General features: G+C 40.2%; 1 protein-coding gene across 2 annotated transcripts in view; it reads right to left on the bottom strand.

The window, feature by feature from the left end:
- Positions 1-25,305, bottom strand: part of BCAN (brevican) — a 923,936-nt gene that overhangs the window by 400,592 nt on the left and 498,039 nt on the right. For both annotated transcript variants that reach the window (XM_044079780.1, XM_044079779.1), the window contains one exon: positions 12,936-13,331. In XM_044079780.1, coding sequence (XP_043935715.1) covers positions 12,936-13,331 — 396 coding nt within the window. The remainder of the gene's footprint in view (positions 1-12,935; positions 13,332-25,305) is intronic.

Raw genomic sequence — 25,305 nt, 5'->3', positions numbered from 1 at the left:
TTATTTGAATGACAGTGTCCAAATCCTGGCAGTGCTGTGTCCATACATTTTGAGATACCATTGTAGCTTCCTCATATGCAATTTGGCATTGGGAAGCACCAGAATACAAGATGCCATGAACCCTAATGCTTGAAGGACTGTCCTTGCAGTCAGCACGGACTGATGAGATAGTTGATGGAAGTAAAGTGATAGACTCTTTTGTTTGTCCGGGCTTACAAGCGTCAACTGGGCTGCTGTATTCAGTCTCACACCCAGAAAGCACATGTCTTGAGAGGGTACTAGACTGGACTTTATTTCGTTCACAGAATACCCTAGGCATCTTAGCACTGCTATAACATATTCCAGATGCTGTAGAAGGTCTTCCTTTTCTTGAGCCAGAATCAGGCAGTCGTCCAAGTAAGGATAGATTTGAATTCCTTGCAGCCTGAAGTAAGCTATCACTGGAGCCAGAACCTTTGTGAATACTCTGGGCGCAGTAGATAAGCCAAAGGGCAATGCAGAGAACTGATAATGAGAATTTCCAGCTCGAAACCGCAGATACTTCCTGCAACGTAGCCTTATAGGCACATGAAGGTAAGCTTCCTTGAGATCTAAAGTTACCATCCAGTGATCTTTGCCCAGCAGAGGTAAAAGCTGTTGTAACGTCAACATCTTGAACTTGGGAATGTCCAGATAAGTGTTGAGGAGAGATAAATCCAAAATTGGTCTCCACGTGTTCCCCTTCTTTGGTACTAGGAACAGGCGAGAATAAAATCCTAGGCCCCTTTCTGATACAGGAACTGGCTGAATGGCCCCATCTGGAGTAACTGAGAAATTTGCTTGTGAGCCTCTTTTCTTTGTGGAGGAGGAACGTCTGGCATGCCTTTGAAAGGAGGCATTGTATGGAAATAAAACCTGTAACCGTGGTGAATGATATCCAACACCCATCTGTCTTGAGTAATTAAATCCCAATTTTCTTTGAAAAGAGACAGTCTTCCTCCCAAAGGAGCTACCAGACGAGAATCTACTGGCAGCTGAAAGGGCAGGTCATTGGGTCTGTATACGAAAGGACTGACCCCTGCCCTCACCAGAAGTCTGAGCAGGTGAACACGGTGTTCTAGGCCTAAAAGAACCTTGAGCTCTGCCCCTACCACGTCTAGACCTACCCCTAGACTGGGAATCATAAGCAGGATATGTCCACCCCTTAGCAGGCCAATTTCTACTAAACTTCGGTGGCTGCACCTGCAAAAAATCTTTAACAGTTTGCATAGACTTAGCTTTGTCCTCCATTTTCTTTAAAACTGCTTCCACAGGCGAACCAAACAACACATCAGACTGTAAAGGAGCATCCAAAATCCTTGTCTTAACATGCTCAGCTAAATTCTGATCCCTCAACCAGGCATGCCTGCGAAGAACAGAACTAGTGGCAGCCACCCTCGAGGAGGCCTGTACAGCATCAAAACCACATTGCAAAGAATGCTTACCCACTTGTTCAGACACATGAACCAAATCCAGCAACTCTTTACACTCAATACCTTCCGCCAAAGCATCCACCTTAGATTTCAATTGTGAAAGGAGATAATTTTGATATTTTAGCATGTGAAACTGACAATTCAACGCTCTCATGGCTAGAGTGGAAGAAGTATACACTTTCTTTCCCCACCTATCCAAAGCCCTTGCCTCTTTATCAGTGGGAACAGGATTTTTAACCACAGAGGCCTTAACACCTTTAGGCCCCTGAGAAACAGTTTCTGGGTCCGCCCTAGGACTTTTAAACAAATACTTATGAGCTTCAGGCACCCTATAGTACCTATCGGGTTTAACAGGAGCAGGAGGCAAAGAGTCAGGGTTCAGGGAAGCCTCTGCAAAAACATCTTCCACCACATTCAACACAGGAGGAATAGCTAAGGGCCTATGCTGGGGTAAAAACAAGAATTCCCTAAGCCTTTTCCTGGAATCAGAGTAATCCTGGCCTTCCCATTTAAAGTGCTCCCTCATGGAATGTAGAGTCTCTGAAAATGAGAAATCCTCAGGAGGAGAAGCTGTAGGAGTGGGATCATCCACATCAGAATCAGAATAAGGAGGATACTCCTGCAAATCTTCCACAGAAGACTCAGAAGCCTCTGAACACTGTTCAAAAGTATCAAACTCCGGTTCCACCCTGGGCCTCTTATCAGGAGGGGGCATAGAACCTCTAATCAAAGTAATCAAATCTTCTGCCATTTTAAGCATATGTTTCTTAGGTACAGAACCCGAAATGCTAGGAGAAGCCCCCACTGAAGCTGAACTTGGCCTACCTCTCAAAGAAGTTTTGGCAACAGAAGGAGAGGCTCTAACTACCTTGGGAAGAGAAGGAAGAACAGTTACCTGAGAAGCCCCTCAGCCTGGCCTACCTCCTGAGAAGGCACATCCTGTAACAGTAAAGTCTCTGCCTGAGACTCCAAAGAAACTCCTGGCAAAACCTCTGGCTCCACTGAGCCTTCTAAAGAACCGACGTCCGGGACTGCCGGTTCATCAACCCTAGGCTTCGCTGTTTTGTCCTTGAGCTTCTTGACGAAGCGGCGCCGGAGCATCCGACGGCATTTTATAATCGCAACGCTTCCCAAACACTAACCTGGCACAGTCTAACTGTCTCTTAATAGTGCGTTTGTTAAACCTAGCACAAGAGCGGCATCCAACAACGTCGTGCTCAGGCCCTAAACAAGGTATACACAAGGTATGGTAATCCCTATGAGGTATCTGTTTCCCACAAGAAATACAGTTATTCACTTTTTCTGACATCCGGTGAAATACTGAGGCAAGAAAAAACCAAAATGTTCCCCAACGGGGTACTTAGCCAACTCTGACTCGGTCTGAAACTCCGGTTTCGGAAATATTTCAGAACGCCAACCTGCACTCGCAAAACTGCTTCTGCATCGGACCATGCGGCAAAAAAGACTGAGGATATGACGTCGGTCATGCGCATTAGTACCCTGACGTACTGACGTCAGTCTAATGCACCCTGACCGACGTCAGCCATATACTCTGGTATTCGGGCCGACTGGACAGCGGACTACACCCAATAGTAAGGACTGCAGCAATGGGGAACGAAGAACATCTGCAATGTAACTAGGTGTCAATCCAGACAGCTATACTGTGCCAGCACTAACATTAGATTTCTGCAGGATGGCCACAACAACCTTAATAATGAACTACCACATAGAAGTATAGGCATTATGCCTGAAGGCAATCCAAACAGCCTTAGCATGCTAAATATACATGAACATAGCAGTTCCCAAGCCAACAGCACAAAAGATAATGCCCAATGATGACAGTGACACAGTTCCCCCCTCCTCAGGAAGAGAACCCTGTACAACCCAGCACTAAACAGCAACATCAGCGTTTTTTCAAAAGTCTCTGAGAATGAGATCAGATCGCTTCTCGACAACAAACCCAAAAACAGGTGGTTTAACCTCAACAGACTAGAATCGGAAGCGCTCGAAAAATTTGCAAAACTAATGAACTAAGAATTCTGAAAGCAGACAAAAAAGCAGGTGTGGTTATCATGAGTGATACCAAATATGTGAACAAAATGCAAGAAATCCTATCCTTGGAGGACAACTACTGCATAATAAAGAAAATGTACTGATCAAATTTAACTGCATAGACACCAAGCTGCAGAGGTTGTTAGAGGACAACAAAATCTCTAAAGAGGAGTTTAATTTCATGGCAGTGGACTCCCCCAATGTCAGCAGACTTTCCGGCATCCCTAAAATCCACAAAAATCAAGTGGATCCCCCACTAAGACACATAGTGTCCTCTAAAAGGACAAAAATGGAGTACATCTCGGAACTGCTGGACTACCACTTCAACCCCCTAATCCAAATGTCCACATTCTCCCTGAAAGATTCCTGGGAGTTTCTTAATGAAATATACCACTACCAAAGGAACAACAATAATTGCACCAGTACATTGGTCACTCTAGATATTGTGGCCCTGTAACCAAGTATCCCTCACCAGCAGGTCATCACCCTAGTTAGGAAGTACCTAGTTCAACATAGAGAAATTAACCCAGATCGAGCAGACACCCTCTGCCCACTACTCAAACTGGTGCTGGAGAACAACTTTTTTTCATTTGAAGGAACGATCTACCAACAACTTAAAGAAGTTGCCATGTGGGTGAAGATGGCCCCCTCATACACCAACCTAGTACTCAGTTCTTGGGAAGCAGACACCCTTGTCAGACTGAAGGGCTATGAACAAGTAGCCCTATACAAGCGTTATATTGATGACATGGCTTTACTGTGGGAATGAACCCCCCCGCCCCAAGATCTACATGACTTCCTACAAGCAGTAAAAGAAAGCATCCCATTTCTTAACTTCACAGTCGAAGACATGGGATCGAAAGTCAACTTCCTAGACATTATGCTCAGCTTAGACGAGAACACGAAACAGTTCTCATCTACTCTATACAGAAATAATTACGCACTGGAACAACTTATTAGATTATAGAAGCCAACACCCTGGCTTCATGAAAAAGAACATAATCAAAGGACAGTTCATTAGATTGAGCTACCTAGTCAGTGAGGATGGAGACTTTGCAAAAAAAAAAAGAAATTCTGAGCAAGCTATTTATAGAAAAACAAAACCCTACCAACCTAGTAGAGGAGACAGCACGTGAAGTGACTGAACAGAGGCACACTCACCACAGACCCATACTAAAATATGGGTTTGTGCCACAGCCAAAAGAAAATGACAAGAACCTGCTAAGGTTTCCCTTCCCCATCTGCAGTGACGCAGGGGCTACTAGAAAAATGCTGCAAAACAACTGGGCAATCATACAATCTAATCCAGAACTCAACAAAGCACTGGGAGACCACTGCAATTTTTGCTATAAAAGAACCAGCTCACTCAAAATTTCTTTTTGAGCAGAGAAACAGGAAGCCCCCTACACAGATGCCACACCAGGCACCCACCCATGTGGGCAATGCAACTGCTGTCAGCTTATTATCACAGGGCAGTCTCTCACCATTAGTAACAGAAAACAGACCATCACAATCCGCAGCAATTACAACTGCAATATCACGAACATTGTCTACTTAGGGAAGTGCAGCTACTGTGAAGCATTCTGTGTTGGAATGACCTCCTGCAGACTCAGCGACAGGTTAAGAGGACATTACCAGGCTATACGCCGCAATGACAGCAATAATGCAATAACCAGACATGCCACAATATGCAGGTCCCCAGCAAGATTCAAATTTCTGATACTAGACCAAATCACCACTTTCAGCAGAGAATCTAGCACTCCCCTCAAAGTGAAAGAGCTTAAATAGCAGATAGACCTCTGAGCAGATATCCCTCCAGGCATAAATGGAAACTTAAATATTAAATGCACTTTAAAATGGATCAGATAACTGGCACTGCCCCCTTAGAAACATTCACGTCATGGTTACATCAGCTAGTTTACTACTAGAATCGATTTAAAGTCCAAACACAATGCTCTAAAACAGATTTCTGATGAAGTTTGATGTAAAGTAAAATAAAAATGTGAACAAAAGCACTCAAATCTAATTCTGGCTCCAGAGTGGTTCTTCTTATCTAATCAGATCATCCAGATTTCTTCCATCATATATATATATATATATATATATATATATATAAATACACATATAAAGAGAGAGAGAGACATGGATGCACCGCTATATGGTCAATGTACAGGAATTTTGAATGCATTGTGTTTGAAGTAAAGTTATCAAAGAGAATGCATTCCAAAAAGAATAAACGGGAGTCTGTTATTTTGTAGAGATCACTGAATACTGGTGATAGGGAGTGGTCTTTTTTCTCTGGTATTGTACAATTTCGGAGTTAGCATATTTAAGCAGAGGGGTAGGGAATATAAAAAGCACATTTTTTTTTTGTTAAGTCCAGTTTTTGAATAGTTTTCTTCGATAAAATGGACTTCAGACTAGTAGTCTTTCAGCCATTTATCTTGTACCCATATATTTATTATATATGTATGTAAATATCAAAAACTAATGAACACCCAGACCAAGGAAACCAAACAAATCCACAGGCTTGAGGAAAACGAGCCAGTCAGCAATAATTAACGTAAAACTTTATTCAAACAAAACAAGTAAAAATACCATCAAGCGCTTTCGCCTGGATAAATACCAGGCTTTTTCAAGATAAATCATTTATCAAATTACAGGTTTAAATACTTTACCAATAAAGTCATGTGACCTGTGTATTATTAAATGTGCAATAAGTTTTTAAAGCACTAGCTACAATTTAGAAATAAATAACAAATAAATAAGAAATAAGCTGTGCATCAATTTAACAATGCTACAAATAAAATGCATTTATGCAAAAATTGTGTTAAAAACACATTAAAAAGCTTTAAAAAACTTTGTGCAGATATCCTATGAAAAATACATCTACTTCTTCACAAATTTTAAAACTCTGAAAAAACTTTAAATCATAGCTTAGCTTTTCTTAATTTCAACACACTTGTAATACTAATACTTTCATTGAGGCCAGGAGGTCTGGTTGCATTCAGTTTAAGTTGCCATAACAGTTCCTTATATTCAAGACGAGCCTCCCAGTCACCTCCTCTATTATCCTGCAGGACCTGTTCCAGGACCATAAATTTAAGCTGCATGTTGGGGCATGAACCAAGATGTTTAAAAAAGGCATTGGTGTCTTTCTTCTTAGAAATGTCATAAAGGTGTTCATATATTCTTCTTCTGAGGGTTCTCTCAGTTTTGCCTATGTAAAAACTAAAACATTGGGTACACAGACCTAAATAAACAACACCCTTTGCCCCACAGTTGTAATAACATTCAGCCTTAAATTTGAACCCCCTAGAGGGGATGTAAACGGAGCTGTCATTGATTACATAAGAACACTGCTTACATGCCCCACACCTATAGGTTCCGTGTTTAGGACAAACACGTTTACTATCAAACCTGGGTCTTCCTTCAAAAAGACCTTTAAGGTTCGTGTCCATTCTTTTAACAAAATAGGGTCGTTCCTTAACAATCTGTTTGAAATCATCTTGAAGTTTTAGGAGAGGCCAATATCTCAAAATTGACTGTTCCACCTGCAAAAAATCTTCTGAAAAAGTGTAAACAAAACTGTTATGTAAATCAAACTGCTCTGATGATTTTATTCGTGTGTCTTGTACTATACCTTTACCAAGTAAAGGAAAATAGATGCCTTCCCTATTGGTAATAACATCATGGGCTAGCTCATTGACCAAGTGCGCTGGATACCCTCTTTCCTTAAAAAGCTGTTTCAAAAAATTCACCTCTTCAAGAAAGTGTTCCCTAGTACTGCACATCCTCGATGCACGTATAAATTGCCCCTTAATTATACTTTTTTTCTGGTGGAAAGGGTGATAACTGTCAAAATCTAAATAGGAGTTGGAAAAAGAGGTTTTTCTATATACCTTTGAATGAAAGGTACAGTTGTTGGTATCCTTAAAGAGGGCAACATCTAAATAACTCAAGCAATCATTGCTGACATTATAAGTGAATGTTAAAAAGTGTGTTGTAGAATTAATGTAATTCATAAAATCTATAAACTCATCAAGGGTGCCATCCCATAAAAGACAAATGTCGTCCAGGTATCGCTTGTAATGAGTGATATATTGAGCCCAGTGTGTGGAAAAAATAAACTTACTTTCCCAGTAATACAATACAATATTGGCATAGCTAGAGGCACAAGCAGTGCCCATTGCTACACCCTTCTTTTGTTTGAAAAGTTCACCATTAAAATAAATGAAGTTGTTATCTAAAACAATCTCCATAAACTCAACCAGTAATCCAATGGTGTTAGAATCTAAACCAGAATCAGCCACTAAAATATCATTGAACCATTCCAAACCTGTAACGTGTGGAATACTGGGAAATAATTCCACTACATCAAGTGTAACCATAAATAGGTCAGGCTTGTAAAACCTTTGCTGGACTCCTTTAAGAAAATCCCATGAATCTTTACAAACATACTGTAAACAAGATACAAATTTCTTTATAGTAAAATCTATGAATTTCCCTAGCGGTTCTGTAATACCACCAGCCCCTGAGACAATTGGTCTAAAATTCAATGGGGCTAAACCTTTATGTGTCTTAGGAATCCCAAACATTACTGGGATTCTTGGTTTATTAACATAAAGGTAATTAAAAAGTTTTTCATTAATAGCTCCCTGTAACAAATGATCAGAGAGCACAAAATTAATTTTAGAATATCCTAGGTTTAACTCATTTCTGGAAATCAGTTCATATCGTTCAGTGTCCTGCAACATATTGTGGATATACATGTCATACACCATATTGTACATCAAAACCGTGCCCCCACCCTTATCCGGTTTCATTACCCGGACACCTTCCTCTCTAAACATTTTTATTAACTGGCTTGACACCTGATTCAAATTGGTAAATGGAGTATATGTCCTGCTGGAACAATGATTTCTTAAATCAGCCTCTACCAGATCCTCAAACACCTTTAAAAAGGGGTGCAAAGTCAGGTTGAACGTACTAGACCTAGAGAGACCCTCCATAATTTGGGTTTGTCCTTTAAAGTGCAAAGCAAGATTCAAGCGTCTAACAAATAATTTTAAATCCACCAAAACATTACTTAAGTTGACAGGGCACAGCGGAACAAACTGAAACCCTCTGGTAAAGAGTTCAAAGAACTCATTGGTAACTTTAATATCAGTAAAGTTGTAAATAATAAAATTATCCTTCTTCACCACCACACAACTGTCATCACTAAATTCAAACAGCAAATCCGAAGAGATGCAATTAGTTATGCAGCTTGAATCTATTATCTGCGTGCCCTGTTCCAACCCTGTGGTTGGTAGACATCCCCCCCCCCCGGTCTGCCCGGGGGATAGTAAAAATCCCGTGTTCCATTTTGATTCCCCTTCTGGGCAAGTCGCTCACTTCTTCTAGGCAGGTCAATGGCAGGACTAGAAACATTACCAACATAATCAACCTCATTGTTTTGATCAATGTCCTGCCTGGTATCATGCCTGTTTCTACCAACCAGTGGGTAGGCTGTGCCTTCTTTTTGAAGGAAGACCCAGGTTTTATAGTAAACGTGTTTGTCCTAAACACGGAACCTATAGGTGTGGGGCATGTAAGCAGTGTTCTTATGTAATCAATGACAGATCCCTTTACATCCCCTCTAAGGGGTTCAAATTTAAGGCTGAACATTATTACAACTGTGGGGCAAAGGGTGTTGTTTATTTAGGTCTGTGTACACAATGTTTTAATTTTTACATAGGCGAAAATGAGAGAACCCTCAGAAGAAGAATATATGAACACCTTTATGACATTTCTAAGAAGAAAGACACCAATGCCTTTTTTAAACATATTGGTTCATGCCCCAACATGCAGCTTAAATTTATGGTCCTGGAACAGGTCCTGCAGGATAATAGAGGAGGTGACTGGGAGGCCCATCTTGAATATAAGGAACTGTTATGGCAACTTAAATTGAATGCAACCAGACCTCCTGGCCTCAATGAAAGTATTAGTATTACAAGTGTGTTGAAATTAAGAAAAGCTAAGCTATGATTTAAAGTTTTTTCAGAGCTTTAAAATTTGTGAAGAAGTAGATGTATTTTTTATAGGATAGCTGCATAAAGTTTTTTAAAGCTTTTTAAGGTGTTTTTAACACAATGTTTGCATAAATGCATTTTATTTGTAGCATTGTTAATAAGTTGATGCATAGCTTATTTGTTATTTATTTGTTATTTATTTCTAAATTGTAGCTAGTGCTTTAAAAACGTATTGCACATTAATAATACACAGGTCACATGACTTTACTGGTAAAGTATTTAAACCTGTAATTTGCTAAATGTTTTATCTTGAAAAAGCCTGGTATTTACCCAGGCGAAAGCGCTTGATGGTATTTTTACTTGTTTTGCTTGAATAAAGTTTTACGTTAATTATTGCTGACCGGCTCGTTTTCCTCAAGCCTGTGGATGTATGTAAATATATATATATATATATATATATATATATATATATATATATATATATATATAGACATACACATATATACATACATACACACACACACACACACACACACACACACACACACACATACACACACACACACACACAATCACTCACTCACATTCGATTGTCTTTTTTTTTTACTTTGTCTGCTTGTGATGTTTTTGAAGGGTCTATAGATCTTATAGATTTACAGGTGGTTGGAAAGGTATTCTATGCTGTTCCAGTTGGTTAGTGTTCAGTTGCTTCTGTCTTACCTCAGGCATCCATAAGATACTGGTCTAATTTATTCAATGGTCATGATGTATGTGTCAGATATTTCTGTTTTCATGACTTTTGTCGGGTATAATTGAGACAATATTTCTACAGCTCAAGCCTCACATGAAGGATCCCTTTCAAGCCTTTTTGAGGGGGTATGATTAGAACAAGCATTCTACATCTCAAGCCTTATTTGAAGGATCCCTTTCATGAATTTTTTGGGGTGTGATTAGAACAATGGTTCTACATCTCAAGCCTCACTTGAAGGATCTTTTGCCTATATGGAGCCTGAATTTCATGACTGACAGGCTTGTCTGCCCACTGCTTTGACAATCTCTTTAATATGCTTTACTTGGTAGCTATCTCCTATACCCATGAGATCTCAGAGCATCAGGACCTAATATCTATGAAGCAATAACTAGTCTTTCATAATTATCGGTGTATCTCAGGACCTGCCCTCAGCTCCTCCCAAAAGTAGTGTCAAGATTATCCTTAAACCAGTCCGCCCGTCTTGCAGTTTTTTTTTTTGTATGATAGTAATCAGGGGAGTAAAGAACTCTTCACACTCTGAACATAAACTATTAGGTTAGATTTTACCTGAAGTGAGTTCATGAATTCATGGAAGATGACTGAGCTGTTATCTCCTTTTCTCCAGTGAGAAAAGGGCTTGCAGTGACTAAGCAACTCCCCTACCTAGTGTACTGCAATTTATGTTATCTTTTGCCATCAGACAGTAAACCACCCCTGGTAAATGTTGTCATCAAAGACCACTCCACCAAAGACAGGAACATTTTCAGTACTTGCTTCAAAATGTCTCTGTTGCACACCTATGTGCCAAGGCCACTCAATCCTCATCTCACATATTTACAGAGCAGTGCTGTCTAGTCTATGGCTACAGGATTCAAGTCTCATTTGGCAGTGTGGTGCTTTGGGACTCAGACTTCTAAATCTTTGCCTCTTAGTCTTATTTCAGGTCCTGCTTCCCTGTGCATTTATACTGCTTAGGATTCTTCCCAGTCATAGACTCACCAAACAAGGCTCCTGATTTTAGATATGACTGCTATGCTCTTGCGGTACCAACTAATCTATAAGAGGCCTCTCATCGGTAGAGCCAAATTATGCTCCTACTCTACTCCGTTGTCTGGGTGGCCACCTCTATCCTGTAGCTGCTGTTGGAGCCATCTGAGTTCTCTGTCATTTGAGAAAATATACAAGTACATATCTCTGCAATGATGGTGCCAGACTGACATTGTCTTTCTTGATTTGCAGCAATTATGCTTGCTTGGTGGTTTGGTACAAATGGTCAGTGCCAGTGACTAGGCAATCTCTCCTACTCCAGCCCTTGCCATCACACTGTACACTAGCTAAGAAAGCATGCAGCCAAAATGGTCAGGAGTTTCAAGGAAACATTGAAATCAGAGAGGAAGGACTTCCTAAAGATGGACTCTCTCAAAGGGGATTGACTGGTTTAAGTAAGCACTGCAGAATGCTGCATTAGTGAGTGTGAAGTGGATGAAATGAAAACCGGCTATTCCAAATAAGAGGCCAAAATTCTTTTCTCAAAGTAGTTCTAAGTATGTGAGAGGGGAACTGATACCTCAAGTAGAAACCTTTAAGTCATTAGATGTGGGTGACTTGTTTGTGAAGACAGAGTTGACTGAGAGAAGAATCAGAGAACCAGTGTGGGGGGGCAGTAATGTGGGAAATGAGTTATAGGACAAACCTCTGTTTCTTTTGTATGTATCCTCATCTGTGATTACACACTCATAGTGGTAATCAAAGGGTCATAGGTTCAATACTAGGCAAGTTATTTCAGGGACCATAAGATGCCTATTCATATACACCTTTATGCAGACACACTTAAAACAACATCATTATGTATACATGTAGCATAAATGAGATTCCTTCTCAGGATAGCATAGACTGAGGAGCTCAGCAGTCCAGAAAGATCTCTGAGTACAGCCACTGCTCTTCTGGGTTGAGAGGAGTGGTGCTTGGAACAGGCTCTAATGCAGCCCAGGGCACATTGGAAGGATTTTATGTTTCAGCTTGCCTGCGAATGCCTTGGGATCTCAAAAATGAGCTAAGACTTTTGCTGTGGAGAGGTAAGTGTGGTGCTCCCTACGTAACTTGTTACCATTGTGAATCTTTCCAGGGCAAGAGGTTTAGAAACCAGATGAGAAGATGGATTTAACCATAGCTCTCTTGGTTTTAATTGTATACACTTCTTGCTGACATAAATCAAGAAATATCAATGCTCCGGTTGATGGTCTTACTGTTTCTGAGTCATGTGTTTCCCTTTTCTCCGAAAAGCTTCTAAATTTCTATAATATACATTAATATATAGCAGTCATCCTTGTCTAATCAGCAATTTTGAAGGGAAAATATCCAGATTCAAAATTAAGCTGTAACAAGGATCCAAAGAAAAGAGTGTTATTTTTGGAAATTATGTCATAAATAGTTGAGTTAGCACATGAAAAGTTTTTAGTTACTGCATTTTCACTACATATTTTCTTTCTGTTGTGCAAGATTGGCAAACATAAGAAGAAGTAAACTTATTAGAGTGATGCACTCTTCTTAGCTGCAAACGTGTATACTCACAGTGTGCAAAGTAAAAAAAAAAAGTCAAAATTACCTAATAAATGAATCACCAATTATACCTACAATGCTAATAAACATATCTGTGCAACCCCTTACCAGTTACTGAAGATGCTGGTTCTGTTACTTGGGAGTCATTTTCAGGGTCAAGTATGACCAAACCCCAAGAAACTGGGTGGGGGTTCGCTGGCTTAACAGGAGTCTTCATTGTCACTGAGGCCTTTGTTGGCTTGAAGAAATGTGATGCAGAATAAAATGATATACGAGACCCTGATGTTGGCTGCTCTGTGGCTTGTGGTACATTGTCTGCATTTTTGTGCTTCTTATTTAAGTCATCATTAGGGAGGGTGAGGTGAGGTTGCCAAACTTCATTTTCTGATCTGGGTTTTGGTAAATGGACTGCATTCAGTTTTTCTGTGACAGCTGCAACTTCCTCTACATCTGGTGCAGTGGCATAGTATGCTGCAGGGTGCCGTTTGGCAGAGCTCCTATTACCTGTAAACAATGTAGATAGGAAGTATTAAATCTGGTCTGAAATACAGCTCTGTTCAAATAGCAGCCTGGAAAAGTACAGTTTAATTTCAGTAATTCATCAAATGCATAGACAGAAATGACACTTTGTCTGGAGCATGCTTCCTTATAGAAGTGGATGATCTATAATTAACCATTATTGGCTCCTAGAAAGAATGAAAATGTGATTTATTTTTAGGTGAAGATTTTGGAATATACCTTTAATCTGGCTGTACTCTGAGATCTTCATGGACTGCTGTTCCATTCATGACCAGATCTGCATTCCAGTGTGACAGAATATCAGGAAAAGACTGATTAACTTAATCGTTTAACTTAATTTAAAAAAAATGTATATATTTAGGGCAGTATACCAGATCTGTCTGGATGTGTAAATAAAAATGATAGACCTTTGGCCTCAAAGGTTGCACACAAACACACCTTGTCATGCTGCTGTCAGTCTCTGTTTATGAACCTGCTTTTACAATCGAGCTCAAGAATGCATGACGTTTCCAAATACCGTATGCCAAACTGAAATTAGAGAAACCACAGCCATACTCCTAGATATGACATTGGTCTGTTAGCACATGTTACTCCTCACAAAGAAAATGGGTTTCCTATGCATACATGTCATAACACATAACACAGCATGTATGGTCATTGTGAGGATATTAGATATTGTTATCTGTGCTAGCATGACTGGCTGAAGTTTTGTAAATAATGGTAAATTACCCTGTGTTACATATGCCAGCATGACTAGCTATAATTTTGTAAATAAGTTTATGTCTTGTGATTATCACTCTGATTTATGCAGGATGTTTGAACGTCAGACAGTGTTCTTCTGGCTGACCAAATGTGCATTTTTTAAGATAATTCTGAATGTATGTTATGCCACAGTCAGCTGACTCTTCACTGCAGCGGTTTGTTTAGTTTTCAAAGTCTAATATGAGAGAGTAGAATTATCATCACATCTTCCTGTTACTGTTAAAAAAATATGCTATAAAAATTAGGTTCTGAGTCAGTTCTTCACTTTCCAGAGCTGTTCAGCAGTAGTAGTCCAGTTGTTTCCACAGTACTTGTTCCATTCACTGAGGACTGACAACAGCCTGGAGTGTGGACATATTTCCTTATCTTGCTTGGAGAAGAAAGAATATATTCTTGTCTTGTTGAGTTACTTACATTAGACAGGGACAGTTAATCTTCAGATAGTCAGGGTACTACAGCTAGTTAGAAGTTTTCTAAAATCAGTGTGAAATCTATCCTACAGTGGTGTTTTTATATTTCCTGTGTGTATGAAACTCTGTTGTTTAATAGAATCAGTTTTTCAGTATTTACATGTTTTAAATCCTTTAATTTATTATTAAATATTTTACTACCTCTTATTGTGGCTGGTTATTTAGCGAATACTTGTAATAACTTGAGAGTGTTTACGCTTATTGTGATAACACCAGGGCCACTCTGAAAAGCCTTACTGCTTGGGTTATATGCTACCATTTGTTTCAATATATATTTTTCCCAATATATCTGAACACCCCTTTTGAAGGGTATTGTGGTATTTTACTGGTGGCAGCCAGTAACTTGTAATTTGGACAAAGAAACACAGCAGATAAATCTGTGTCAGTGTTTCCCAAGACTGTATGTGTGAATATCAGACACTTAAGAGTGAGTGTGCCAGATACCTAAAATTGGGACAGTGTTCTGCAGTGGTTAGTGTGGAGACTCATTTGGGGACATGGAGTGAAGAATATAGTCCAGTCCCAGGTTTTGGAACCTGTTCTCGTTGTACTCTTATGAGAAATTGCTTTTAGTGACACTCCCTTACCAGAGACAGTGGTGAGGATTGAGACTCTGTAGTTACTGCCCCAGGGTGAAGAGGGCTTGTCACAAATTGGTGTCACTGGTGTTGGATTTTAATTGAGCTTTAGTAGCCTGTTGGTAGTTGTCACCAAGATGTGCACTCTTGATAGGCGCAAGGTAAACATACAGAGTTTCATTGTCACAACAGTTTTATTCATTTTTTAGTCAGTTTAGTAGTCAGGGACAGCAGGCAAAGATGTCAGCAGAGGATTATAGCAAGCTGACAAGGAACCAGTTGGCCAAGGTGTGCAAAGCCCAAGGACAATTACATGTCAACCTGACTAAGGAAGCAATGATCTCAGCCTTAGTCACAGCCACAGAGCAGACTAGCAGCTAGGAGGATACCCAGTTTGGTGTTGTGGATGTGCAGTCTTCACAAACAGGGCAGTTCACCTTTTCTTCAGAGGACTTAAAAATCCATCTGGAATTAAAGAGACAAACTGGAGACTGAGGAGAAGCAGCATCAGTATGAGCTGTGACATTTAGAGGCTGAGGAGAGGGAGAAGGAGTAGCAGCATCTGCATAAAAAGAAACTGCAGACCGAGCATTTGGAGATGGAAGCTGAAGAAAATGAGAGGCAGAGACAGCATGGAAAGGAGCGTCTAACCTTTCAACAGGGCCATGGAGGTAATGGAGAAGTGAATGACCAAACCCCAGAAGCCATAAAGGTCAGTAAACTTTTTCCTCAGTACAGGGAGGGAGATTACTTTGATAATTGTATTTATATATTTGAGAGGGTATGTAAATAGTATAATGTTGGCAGAGGACTCTGGTGCGGTTCCTGACCCCCTTACTCCATGGTACAGCTGTCAATGCAATTGCCAAACTGTCTGATATTGACTGAGTTACAATAGTGTAAAACAATGTTTACTTGATTATTTCAGATTAAACCCCTGAAATATATAGAAAAAAAACTGTGAACATAGATGCAAGGCAGATGAAAGTGCATGTGATTACATTGCTGATAAGTACTTACTTTCACAGATGGGTGACTGGATGTCAGGTCACCACTTTTGAAGGACTGGCAGACCTTTTGGTGAGGGAACAAGCTCTCAGAACTTTGCCTGAGGACATGAGGATCTGGTTGGCAGACCAAGAGTGTAACTCTGCAAATTAGTATTTGGCATGCAGGGCACCACTGCATAAGAAAGGGATGCCCAGTGCTGCACATGGACATAAGGGAGAGCATGGGGGGGCAGCCTAACCCACTCCAACAGAGTTCACCAGTAACAGGGGAAGCCACTAGTTCAAGTACACAGTCAGGATTAGGGATTAGATGTTGCAAATGTAATCAAAGGGGCCATGTACTATACAAATATCCATTGAAGCAAGGTGAGAAATAAAAGGTGAGGAAGCCAGCAAGTGGGAATGACAGAATGCCAGTGGTAAATTGTCTGGAAACAAAAGAGGTCCCAAACTATCACCACAGCTTCTGATATAACATTTGTGAGGCCTGCAGTGGTTAAACAAGCAATACTTGCTTGGGCTGTCCACACCAGTCATAGTTTTGGGTGGGGCCCCATTCCAAACAACTTTTGCTGGAAGGCTGGAAAGGAAACAAGCAGATAGGTGTGTTTGGGGATATCCCTGCATATGTCTTAATAGGGAATTACTTTGATAATGTAGTACCTTGTGTGCATGCAGTTACATGCAGTCAAGATTGGAGACAGGCATGTAGGTCTGGTAGCCTGGTGGGACCCAGACAGATGGTATGCCTGAAGCTGGGGCTGATGATGTGGTTATTTCGGGTTTGAGATACCTTGTAGCAGTGAGCCTGAAGGTAAACCACAGCTGCTGGTAGGTACTGGTGTTTCCATGGACATGGTGACTGCAAGGACAGAGATGAGTGGTAGTACCCAGGCTGACAGTGAGGCACCACTTTCAGAAAGTACTAGGCTTCCTGTGGAAGGGGAGCTGGGAGAGGTTACGAAGACAGAGTTGAGACAGGCTCAGCTTTTGGATCCTACTTTAAGAGCTTTCAGAGAGGTAGCTAAAGAGGCTTCTGATGCTCAAGGAAAGACACAGTCTGTGTACTGGAAAAAGGGTTACTGTACAGAAAATGGACCCCTGAGGGAGGGCTTCAGGGTGAGGTAATACAGCAGTTGGCAGTGCCCACAGCCTACCATCTGGCACTTCTAACCATGGCCCAAGACATTCCTTTTGCAGGTCATAAAGAGTACTGAGAGATGAATTAGGCAGAACTTTTACTGGCCTGGGATTGCAAAGGATGTAACAGGGTACCACAGGACCTGTGAGCAGTGCCAAAAGGTAGGCAAGGCAGAATATAAGGTCAAGGCTCCATTGATGGCTTTGCCTGTGATTCAAAAGTCATTTCAGAGGGTAGCTATGGATATCGTGGGGTCTCTGAGTATGCCAGGTTCTACAGGGAAGAAGTATATCCTGGCAGTAGTAGATTATGCTACTAGATAACCTGAGGCAGTGCCTGCGACCTCCATTCAGGCAGAGAAAGTGGCACATTTTTTTTATCAGAAATTTTTAGCAGGGTAGGTTTTCTGAGGGTGATACTGACTGACAGAGATGCAAACTTGATGTCAGACCTACTGGCCTGTCTGTGGAAGCATTGTGGGGTGAAGAATCTAAAATCCACCCCCTACCATCTCCAGACTAATGGTCTTGTGGAGAGGTTAAACTCTACATTAAAGACTATGCTATGGGCATTTGCAGATCAGTTTAAAAGGGAATGGGACAAATATTTGCCCCACTTACTATTTGCATACAGCGAAGTACCTCAGGAATCTACAGGCTTTTCACCCTTTGAGTTGCTATGTGCATAGAGTGAGGGAGCCTTCAAATTTGATTTGTGATGAGTGGGAGGGTGAGTGTGAATCCCACAAGGAGTCTATGACAAGGCTTATGGAGCTCATGGGTTTGACCCAAGAGAGCCTGGCAGTAGCCCAACAGCAGAAGATAGTTTGGTATGACAAGACGGCTCAAGCCTGACAGTATACTGTGGGACAACGGGTTAAGGTGCTCATTCCTGTTAGACACAATAAGTTGCAGGCAGCTTGGGAAGGACCCTTCAAAGTGGTAAGGTAAATTAGTGATGTTAGCTACTTGGTAAACATAGTAGGCAGGAGGCAGGCATATAAGTTGTACCATGTTAACATGATGAAAAAATTATATGGAGACCCTGGTGCTGAGTATTTGCGGTGGATGACAGGAGGAGTCTGAGGGGATCTGGTGATTAATCTTCTCAGTGTGGCTTGGACTGACACTTCTGTGGAAGAGGTAGCAGTATCTCAGCGGCTATCCACTATTCATATTAAAGAAATGCAAACAGTGTTACAGGAGTTTGAGGGCATATTCACTGGGAAAACTGGGTGCACCCACCTAGTGCAGCACCATGTGGCTATAGGACCCCAAAGGCCTATTTATGGAAGCTCCTTCTAGGGTGCCTGAGTGAGTCAAGTAGACTTTGAAGGAGGAGATAAAGGAGATGTTGGAACTGGGGGTAATCTAGCAGTTCAGTAGTCCTTGGGCCTCCCCAGTAGTGATGGTACCAAAGCACAAGATTCTGCATAGACTACAGAAAGTTAAACAGTTATACAGAGTCAGATGTATAACCCATGCCTAGAACAGATGAAGCTTTAACTCATTCACTCCAATGGAGCTCCAGAAGTTTGCACTGTAACTTCCAATGGGCGGAGCCTAAGCCTTTTGACAGAATCAAATTATGTCCTCACATTCCAAACAAATGTTCATATCTCTGGAACCATAGGGGTTATGAAAGAAGTATAAATGGCAAACTCTTCAGCGCAAACTATTTTTACAGTGGTAGTATTCTTTAGGTTCTAGGTCTTAAAATAAATTTTGTAAATCACAGTAAACACAGCACCTATTACATTTGTGATATTTTGTAAACAACTCAATATCTCAGTAGCCACTCAAGTTACACACATACTGTCAGCAGCATTTTAGTGATCCAGCTGAGAGGTTTCATATGAGGCTAAGGAGTTATGTCCGTGGTACTTAGTTGTTGAAATATTTAGAAAAATGTGAAAATTATATCTATATAAATTAATATCATAAAAACAACAGTTAATATTTCTTTACCTGCACTAGACAGAGATCAAATATTAATGCAGTTGAGTTTGCCATTGTGTAAGTTTTAAGATGAAATCTTTTAAAATCTTCTACATGGCATGGTTTTGGAATTATTGATGCAAATATGAATGGGCAACATTTGATGCCTAGAGGCATCAGTAGGAGTTAACTGCAGATGCACCTGGAGGCCTCACTCGGATGTAATGAGTAAAACAGCTGGGTGGGGCTAAGTATCTGACCACTATTGATCTGACCAAGGGATACTGGCAGGTGTCCTTCACTTCCATTGCTAGACAGAGGTCAGCTCTTGTAACACCTTTGGGATTATATGAGTCTATAAGGATGCCCTTTGGGACAAAGAATGCCCCAGCAACCTTTCAGAGGTTAGTAGATTATATAGTAGGTGCAGGAGACTATGCTCTCATTTATTTGGACTATATTGCCATTTATAGTCATTCCTGGCAAGAGTACCTTCAACATGTCAGGGAGGTCTTAGGTAGAATTAAAAGGGCAAGGTTGACCATTAAGCCTACTAAGGGTCAGGTGGGTATGGCAGAGGTCTCCTACCTAGAACACAGAGTAGAGAGTAGTAAGATTAGACAAGAACATGCCAAAATGGAGGTTATTGAGGCGTGGTCAGTCCCTGTTACCAAAAGGCAGGTGACAGCATTCCTACGGACAGCAGGATACTATAGAAAATGTATGCCCAATTATAGTACAACAGCTGCTTCCCTCACAGACCTGACAAGGGAAAACAGTCTAGATATGATAGTGTGGATCTCAGTCTGTGAGCAGGCATTCCAGAAGCTTAAAGGGCTTTGGGAGGAGCCCCTGTATTAGATAGTCCATATTTCAGTAATGCCAATGCAAATGGATTCTCAAGACAGAGTATGGGTTGATACATTTGCAGACAGCCCTCTTTTTCTCAAGCGACAATTTTCCAGGATCACTTGAAATTCTAGCTTGAGTCTTCAAAGAGGGCAGAAATGTGAGGATATCAGATATTGCTGTCTGTTCTAATATGACTGGCTGAAGTTTTGTAAATAATTGTAAATTACCCTGTGCTACATATACCAGCATGACTAGCTATAATTTTGTAAATCAGTTTATGTCTTTTGAATATCACTCTGATTTATGCAGGATGTTTGAATGTCAAACAGTGTTCTTCTGGCTGACCAAATGTACATGGTTTTTTTTTTTAAAGATAATTCTGAATGTATATTATGCCAAAGTCAGCTGACCTAAATGTGATGTCATTGTGTGCCAGAGATGAGAGAATAGAATCGTCACTGCAGCTGTTTGTTTACTTTTCAAAGTCTAATATGAAAAAGTAGAATTCTCATTGTAGCTTCCTGTTACTTTTAAAAAATCTGCTACAAAAATCAGGTTCTGGGTCAGTTCTTCAGTTTGTTATTTCAAGAGCTGTTCAGCAGTAGTAGTCCAGTTCTTTCCACAGTAGTCATTCCAGTCACTGAGGACAGACAACAGCCTGGAATGTGGACATAATTCCTCATGTTGGTTGCAGAAGTAAGAGTATAATCTTCCTTTCCTGACTAATTTAGATTAGATAGGGGCAGTTAATCTTCAGATAATCAGGGAACTACAGTTAGCTAATTAGAAGTTTTCTAAAATCAGTGTGAAATTTCCCTTTAGTGTTCTTTTAATATTTCCTGTGTGTGAAACTCTGTTTTTATTGGAATCAGTTATTCAGTGTTTACATCATGTTTTATGGCTGGTTGTTTAGTGAATACTTTTAATAACTTGAGAGTGTTTATGCTTATTGTGATAACATCAGGGCCGCTCTGAAATGCCTTACTGCTTGGGTTACATGCTACCATTTATTTCAATATCTATTTTACCCAATATAACTGAACACCCCTTTTGAAGGGTATTGTGATATTTGACTGGTGGCAGCTGTTACCTTATAATTTATCAAAGAAACACAGCAGGTAAATCTATGTCAGTCTTTCCCAAGAGTGTATGTGTTAACATCAGACATTTAAGAGTGAGTCTGAGAGATACCTAGAACTGGGACACACTGTTCTGAAGTGGTTAGTGTGGTGACTCATTTGGGAACCTGGAGTGAAGCATATAGTCCAGTCCCAAGTTTTGGAACCTGTTCCTGGTTTACTCTTAAGTGAAACTGTGTATTTCTATCCCTTCCTTTAGTGATACTCCCTTAACAGAGACAGTGTTGAGGATTGAGGCTCCTTAGTTGGCCCACTTGATTCTTTCTTATACCACACTGGCTGCAGAGTGCCTTTTCCATCACAATGCCTATCCCTGAACATGTTTTTTTCTTTTCCATAACAACAACTATCCATGAACTTTTTGTTTGCCTCACCTGAACTACCAGTTCCTGATTTTACTTATTCCATCATTGGGGCCTTTTCTAGACCAGGGCAAGCAGTGCAGTCAGACAGAGCACTTGAAATGAAACCCACTCATAAGGTACACCATCTCAAATGTGTGGAGAATGTATTTTTTCCTGAGTTGCACCCTAGTAACCAAGCTACACAATCCCACTACCACAATCACCACCTCTCAGACTCCTGAATCACATTTTATGCAATTACATTTCCTGGTAGTCTGGTGATCACCTCAGCATCACATGAATTACTGCAATGCTTTTCATGAAATACATACTGTTCTGGTGTACTGGAATCCATATATCATGGACTAGTTCATTAATATTTCAGTCTGTTACTAGTTCCAGAGTCTCTTCTAGGGATTGTGTAAGGACTGCTTTCAGACTATTGAGCTAACAGGCTGATTCTCACTGAAGTTCTTGGGGGTTCAGTTTCAGTACTTGTTTTGAAGTACAACAGCATGGGAATTTAGGGTGGTGCTAAGCAGCTGGATTGTTCTTTCACCGCAAACAGGAAACTACTAGGACTACATGAACAACAAACCATCAAAAAAGGGACCTGGGTTGTAGGAGTTGGGGGGGGGGGGGCTACAAGGAACAGTAAATTAAATAAAATGGGGCTGGAAGTTTAAGTATTGGAGAAGAGTTCTAGATCACTAAGGAAATAATTTTTCGGTTAATAGTGATGTAGGGTTTCAGTACTGGAAGGAGGAATTATACTACAGTACCAAGAATAGGACAGGAACTTATCAGTAAAATGAGACCACATCCTTGACTGTCAGGAAGAGAGCCCTTGGAAAGTAGCAAATTGTAACTGTTGACTCCAAAAATTTGATTAAATCATGCTGTTGATCCAGGACAAATGTAGTGCCTGTCTGTCTGAGACACTATGGTCAATGTCATCCCCCCCCAAAAAATAAATAAATAAATGAAACAATCAAGAAAAGCAAAGCTCCAGTCCAGGTAAAACTTGGCATCAGGATGAGTGACAATGATAAGGGCTTCGATGACCACATCTGAAGAAAAAGAATGCAATGAAATAACAATGTTGTGTAAAGGATAATTAATTATGTAATGTACTCTGCTAGAACAAATGTTGCATCATCATTACATAGTCAACAGACAGAGCTAACACAGCAGCATACAAATATCAGGACAAAAAGAGGAACTCTGACCACTCGCCTTTCCAGTAATACAATCCCACTTCAAATTACATCCAAAATGGTCACCTTCACCTTCACCTTCAATAAAGGTCAGAAACACCAGTTCCAAGAAACCAGATGAGACATAATTACCTAGAATACTATTTAGACACATTACTTAATAAATAACACTGGATACTTTCATGTTATCAGGAAACTATCTATTTTAGTTTCAATCCACAAGAGAAACCCTTCCGTAGACTTTAATAATTACAAACCGATCAGTCTCATAAGTATATTTTGTAATGCAACAGACAGAATCATTATGGAACTCATTCAGAAAGACATGTGTATCCTCCTTCTCCATTATCTAACACAGTATAACCTTATCAAAGGTAGATCTTGTATGCTCATCCTACTAAAATATTTTTAAGAATGGTACCACCACCCAAAAAGAACAGTTATATGCCTTTGTAGCTTACCACAGTGTGTCTAAAGTATTCAGCATTATATCCCATGATGAGATCATACTAAGGGATCTAAAATTGAAGCAGTAATAATATGGTGAGTCCAGAAAAAGCTACATAGTCTTACACAACAGGTAAAACTAGGAAACATCTTGCCCTCATCATCTTGTGTTACCAGTGGAGTACCACAAGGCTCTATTCTGGGACTGATCTTTTTAATACCACTCTTTTTAATATCACTTCTCAAACATCAAAATAGGCCCCACTGTCTGGCTTTCCAAATACAGACTACCAACTTGGGAACATTGCCCTTAATTATAATGACACTACTTCTTTCTCTGGTTGGGCATACAGGACCTTACACAAGAATAATGCCATAGAAATTAACTTGCCTTCGATGTCATAAAATGTAGCTTTTCGATATTTGCCAACCCACTGCACTAGCTTTACAAAGCAGTGTAAGATAGACATGTTTCTTGGTTGAAAATAATGAACTTGCTGATTTCTACTTTGCCTCCAAGCTTGCACTGATCGTGCTGAGTTGTGACCCTGGTTCTAACATGCAGAGATGTTCACTGGACAACAGGAAGGTCCACATTCTTGTTCTTGATACAAGTTTAGTGTACTCCTCAGATTTCAGTATTTCTGATTACGGCAGATTTACTGGTGTCATTACACATATGCTTTCTATAACTTGTGGAAAGGATTTCTGTCCCACCAAGCTAGTTACATCTTGTTTGGAGGTGTTGGGTATGGCTCTTTATCAAATCAACAGACATGAAATTTTTCCATCTCACTTGTTACTCCAGTCCTGAAGAACATCTTATTAATGACAGTCTTGATAATTATAGACCAACCTCAAACCTTCCATTCATTGTTAAGACAGCAAAGGTGCTATATGCCCAACTAGACTCATATCTGAGTGTTTGTCTTACCTATGACTCATTCCAGTCTTCTTTTCAGTCTAGATATAATATGGAGATGGTGCTATTTACGGTCTTTAATGATTTCCTTCTGGCAAGAAACTCACTTTGTTTTTTCTGTTTTGAGCCTTGAGTTTTTGATTTGGCATTTGCCATGGGAAACTGACTGAGCATTTGAGACACTGCTGTTGTACAATGGTGCTGTTTCAGAATGCTTTGCCTCTTACCTTTCTGGACATACTCAGAAGGCTGTATCCAAGTATGTCCAGAAAGGTGATATTCAATGACTGACTCATCCTTAAGGACTAAGTGTCTGCTGTTGTCAAGTCCTTGTGTTTCCTTTTCAGAAATGTCAGCATCTTTTTCTATCAGCAGAGCTTCCAGTGGTGGTATGTGGACTGTTCTTCTCTATGCTGGATTACCCTAATCCCCTCAACCTTAGGCTATTGAACTCAGAGTTTAACCATCTGAAGCTAATGCGAAACTCTGCAGCCTGGAAACTGAGCAGCCTGTCTAGTTGCCAACATGTTACACCACTTCTACAGAATTTGCTTTCATTTCTGATTCAGACACATTTCTCTTATATGGACTGGTCTTATATAGTTCTACTTTGCCTTTCATGACTTGTTCCCCCTTACAATAGGAAGGTCTTTGTCTGGTACTGTCCTGCCAGTGTCCAGTGCTCTTCTGTCCTTTTAATGCTGGAAGCACTAAGTGCCAGGCTTAATTGTTCAGGTGAGAGTTCCATTGCTTTGCAGGGGCCATAGCTTTGAAACCTCTTACTAATAAGGTTGAAGACATAGCTGACCATAAGAAGATCCTTCAAAATGTATCTCTTATACATGACATATAGTGATTAATATATTTCCTGATCATTTCCATTTTCTTATTTATCATTTAATTATCTTTTTATTTTTGCTTACTGGGCTATTGATTTATTATATTGGTGCTTAAGTAATAAACATTTTAAAAATGTGAATTTGAAAAAACAAAGAAAACTTAACAAAACAATAAAAGACCTTGGAGATGTTATAGAAAATGATCTTTCATTTGATACCATACATCTGTTAACATCTACTAAGCATATAGAGTTGCCCACTTGATGCTATGTGGAATCAAGAGCCATGCCAGAAGTAACTG

The sequence above is a fragment of the Protopterus annectens genome, chromosome 8.part0 (genome assembly GCF_019279795.1).
Source record: "Protopterus annectens isolate FY-2018-M chromosome 8.part0, PAN1.0, whole genome shotgun sequence".
In the NCBI taxonomy this organism is placed as follows: Eukaryota; Metazoa; Chordata; order Ceratodontiformes; family Protopteridae; genus Protopterus; species Protopterus annectens.
This window is presented reverse-complemented; position numbering and strand designations above follow the sequence as displayed.